At 39.9% G+C, this 4,839-nt stretch overlaps 1 protein-coding gene across 16 annotated transcripts in view; it reads right to left on the bottom strand.

Annotated features, from left to right (window-relative positions):
* DPP8 (dipeptidyl peptidase 8) overlaps positions 1-4,839 on the bottom strand; it is a 74,352-nt gene that overhangs the window by 61,171 nt on the left and 8,342 nt on the right. For all 16 annotated transcript variants that reach the window (XR_005197496.1, XR_001820225.2, XM_017513028.2 and 13 more), the window contains one exon: positions 1,142-1,254. Coding sequence is in view for 14 of the 16 variants with exons in the window: in XM_017513028.2 (XP_017368517.1) it covers positions 1,142-1,254 (113 nt within the window). In the remaining 2 variants the exon portion in view is untranslated. The remainder of the gene's footprint in view (positions 1-1,141; positions 1,255-4,839) is intronic.

Below are 4,839 nucleotides of genomic sequence, written 5' to 3'. Positions count from 1 at the left end.
AGAGAGAGAGAGAGAGAGAGCGAGAGAGAGAGACTGAGAGAGCACGCACAACTGAGCACAAAAGAGAGAACTCTCAAATTATTAAAATCAGGATCAAAGAGGGGTCATTACTAAAAAGCTTGGAGGAATAAAAACAATTGTAAGTGGATAGTATGAACAACTGTACACTAACAGATTAACCTCGACGAAACAGACAAATTTCTAGAAACATAAACTATCAAAACTGACTCCAGAAGAAAGAGAAAATCTGAATAAAGCCATAACAAGAGATTGAGTTAGTAATCAAAAAACTTTAGAATCTCTCTGAGACTACTCTGGCCTGAGAGGCTGCTCGATACAAAAACAAAAAGCAAACTTCCCACAAAGAAAAGCTTCACTGATAAATTCAACCAAATGCTTACAGAAGAATTAAGACCAATCTTCTGTAAACTCTTCCAAAAAAAAAAAAAAGAGGGGGAACACTTCCTAACACATTCAATGAGATCAGTATTGCCCTGATACCAAAACCAGACAAAGAGATCACAAGAAAGTAAGCCTATAGACCAATGTCCCTTACAAACATGGATAAAAGTCTTCAACAAACCACCAACAAAGTGAATACATATGGCGGCATATTAAAAGGATTATATACTAAGACCAAGGAGGATCCATTCCAGGAATACACTCTTGGTTTAACATATGAAAAGTAATCAGTGTAATGCACCATATTAATACAATGAAGAAAAAACATGATAATCTCAACAGACACAGAAAAGCCACATAAAACCCAGCACTCTTTCATGATAAAAACATCTAAATTATAAATAGAGAGGAAATTTCTCAATCTAATAGGGCATCTAAAATATCTATCAGTTCTTTTCTGCGAACAACTACTCGAAAAAATATGAGAAATACATAAGTACAAAGTTTATGAAAGGGAAATGCAGTTAAACAGGGAGAAGGTAGTTAAAAAATTGAATTTTAATATATCTTAGTTTCAGATATCAAGAATTAAATGGAATTTAAGTGTCACACATGCAAACACATAGAAATGTTTTAATTTTTAATTTACATCCCCTTCAAATGTAAAATCCCAACCTCTAAATAATGCAGTATCTGAATACATACACCAAATCACAAGAATAACAACATTTAATCCTACCTGAAAAAGATCCAAAAGAGGCTTCCAAGAGAGCATTAAGACTGCTGCTCTACTGATAGTTTTGGGAATTTCAGAATAAAACAGTGTATTTTCTCTGTTCTCGCCAGACATGGCTATAAGAGAAAACAATCACATATTATTATTTTTCCAAATAGCATTCTTACAATAGTCACAGTTGCAAGTACATAATGCCTTCTATACGTTGGAATATTCTGCACTCTACGGGATTTATAATGAATGTCAATAAGTACGCTGTGCCCATGCCATATGCCATAAAAACTTTCCATAAAACTTTCCAAAAAATATTAGCCTGGCACAATACACATGCCTATAATCCCAGCTACTTGGGAGGCTAAGGCAGGAGGATCACTTGAACCCAGGAATTCACCACCAGCCTAGGCAACATAATAAAATCCTAAAAAAAAAAAAAAAAGCCCAAAAAATCAACAAAAAGAAATCCAAGGCTTTAAAGAAAAATGCCCAAGTTTCATTTTAGACCTTAGTACCCCTCAAAATAAATATAAAAGTATGTAAGTTGCTGTGTAAAGTTAAGACAAGTACCATTTTTAGAATTTTTTGAGAATTGTGAGTCCTTTACAAGTTGGCAACAGACTCATGAGATTCCAATGTAACAACTTCAGATTACTGTTTATTCTGTTTCTGAAACATTTAAAGTGCTTACTGGGAAACACACAGATCTAACCGAATTCTAGTTTTTATTCATTATAAAAGTCCTGCAGGCCAGGCTTGGTGGCACATGCCTGTAATCCCAGTACTTTGGGAGGCCGAGGCAGGCAGGTCATTTGAGGTCAGGAGTTCAAGACCAGCTTGGCCAAAATGGTGAAACCCTGTCTCTACTAAAAATACAAAAAAATTAGCTGGGCATAGTGGGAGGTGCCTATAATCCCAGCTACCTGGGAAGCTGAGGCAGGAGAACTGCTTCAACCCAGGAGGAGGAGGTTGCAGTGAGCCAAGACCACACCACTGCACCCCAGCCTGGGCAACAGAGAAACACTCCATCTCAAAAAAAAAAAAAAAAAAAAAAAAGTTCTGTAACTGTAATCACTAAAAAGGCTTTTAGGGTTTCCAATAAAAGCATACCTATATTAAAACAACACAGAATCTGGTATCTGATCTGCTGAAAATCTCTTTGTCCTTTATTGGGAAAGGGAAAGAGAAAAAGGTCTAAGTTAAGTAGAAGCCAAATCTCTTCTGTGAAATCATGTGTTAACTGTTTGGGAAGGTCACAGCAGTGTAAAATGAGTTACACATAAGAGTGACAGAAACACACTATGGTTATGAAGATGTGAAACAAAGAAAATGTGAACAGGGTAAAACAAAGTCCCTCTACTCTAAAAAGTTACTGGTGGCCAGATGCAGTGGCTCACACCTCAAATACCGGGACTCTGGGGGGCCAAGGCAGGCGAATCACCTGAGATCGGGAGTTTGAGACCAGCCTGACCAACATGGAGAAACCTCACCTCTACTAAAAATACAAAATTATCGGAGTGTAATTTTGTATTTTTAGTAGATACATGGTGGCACATGCCTGTAATCCTAGCTACTCAGGAGGCTGAGACAGGAGAATCGCTTGAACCTGGGAGCTGGAGGTTGCAGTGAGCTGGGATCGCGCCATTGCACTCCAGCCTGGGCAACAAGAGCGAAACTCCGTCTAAAAAAAAAAAGACAAAAACAAAGGTATTGCTTCCAAAAAGCTGGAGGAGTGAAGGAAGGAAAAAATAAATCACACAGAAATAACAAGAAATCTCCTGGGTGAACAAGATCCTCAACCTGTATTTCTGAATTATTAACGCCAGCAAAAGGTAGTCGTGGGAAGGGTATGCTACTCCCATGCTTACCCTTGCAAAGGTTGAGGATAAGCCCCCAAATAAACACAACTCCTTCTATCCTCTTATTTTTCCAAACCTTGGTTTATGTTGCCTTGGAGTAAAAAGTTAAGATAGTGGTTGACATTGATTTCAGCACTCAATTTAGTCTAAAATCTACTTCGTAGATTCTAGTTGCTTTGTTACAGAATTCTCATGATTGTCGTCACCCATTTATAACATTCACAATTTTATAAAATGTGATCATATCCTCCTTAACCATTCTCTAAGAGCCCTCAGTCTTCAAATATTAAAAGAAAAACACAGCCGGGTGAGGTGGCTCACGCCTGTAATCCCAGCACTTTGGGAGTTTGAGGCAGGTAGATCATGAGGTCAAGAGATCGAGACCAGCCTGGCCGACACGGTGAAAACCTGTCTCTATTAAAAATACAAAAATTAGCTAGGCACGGTGGTGCCTGCCTGCAGTCCCAGCTACTTGGGAGGCTGAGGCAGGAGAATCGCTTGAATCCAGGAGGCGGAAGTTACAGTGAGCCAGATCGCGTCACTGCACTCCAGTCTAGCAACATGGAAAGACTGCCTCAAAAAAAAAAAAGAAAAACACAAAACTGGGTTTCTTCTCTCCTCAGTAACAGCCATTCCCCACAATTATTTCAGTTGCCCCTCCCTATATGCTCCTAGTTCCATAATGTCTTCCTTGGTTTATCCATGACAAGTAAAAATTTCCCTAATACCATCTATATCCTGACCTAAACACAAAAATGGGCTTTTCTCATTCTTTCCTAATGGTATTTATTAGGAAAGAATGAGAAAAGCCCATTTAGAGCCTTTAGAGCTATAGCTGCCCATGTCTTCAGGCAATGCTGTCAATGAGTCCTGTTTCTCTTTAGGATAACATGACAAAGAACAAGAGGCAAAATTAAGCATGCAAAAAAGTAAAATGCTAATGTAACAAAATGCTTATAACTAAATAATAGGGCTTCTTCTAAGTATCCCACATTTGGAATAAGGGCTGTCCAAAATGTGTAATTTCCTATAAAAGAAAACATTTCTGGCCAGGTATAGTGGCCCACACCTGTAATCCCAGCACTCTGGGAGACTGAGGCGGGTAGACTCTGGAGTTTGGGACCAGCTGAGCAACATGGTGAAACACCATCTGTATCAAAAATATAAAAATTAGCTGGGCATAGTGGCATGTGCCTTTAGTCCCAGCTACTCAGGAGGCTGAGATGGGAGGATGGCTTGACACTGGGAGGTGGGGGTTGCAGTGAGCCAGGATCACACCACTGCACTCCAGCCCAGCCAACAAAGTGAGACCCCATCTCAAAAATAAATAAATAAATAAATAAATAAGGCTGGGTGCAGTGGCTCACGCTTGTAATCCTGGCTAAGGCAGGAGGATTACTTGAGCTCAGGAGTTCCAGATCAGCCTGGGCAACATGGTGAAACCTGTCTCTACAAAAAAAAATACACAAATTTGCTGGGCATGGTGGCATGCACCTGTAGTCCCAGCTACTTGGGGGACCAAGATGGGAGGATCATATCAGCCTGGGAGGTCAATGATGCAATGAGCCAAGATCAGGCCACTGCACTCCAGCCTAGATGACAGAGCGAGACCCTGCCTCAAAACATAATTAGTTAATTAAAAAATACACAAATTTGGGACAATCCCACAAAGGATTAATTCACTTACAGTAATATATAAAATGGTTCAAATCATTAAGAAAAAGAAACGCGCCAGGCGCGGTGGCTCAAGCCTGTAATCCCAGCACTTTGGGAGGCCGAGGCAGGTGGATCACGAGGTCAAGAGAGCGAGGCCATCCTGGTCAACATGGTGAAACCCCGTCTCTACTA

Source organism: Cebus imitator, unplaced genomic scaffold, assembly GCF_001604975.1.
Source record: "Cebus imitator isolate Cc_AM_T3 unplaced genomic scaffold, Cebus_imitator-1.0 Scaffold485, whole genome shotgun sequence".
NCBI classification, from domain to species: Eukaryota; Metazoa; Chordata; class Mammalia; order Primates; family Cebidae; genus Cebus; species Cebus imitator.
Note: the sequence above shows the minus strand (reverse complement) of the source record. Positions and strands in the feature narration are given on the sequence as shown.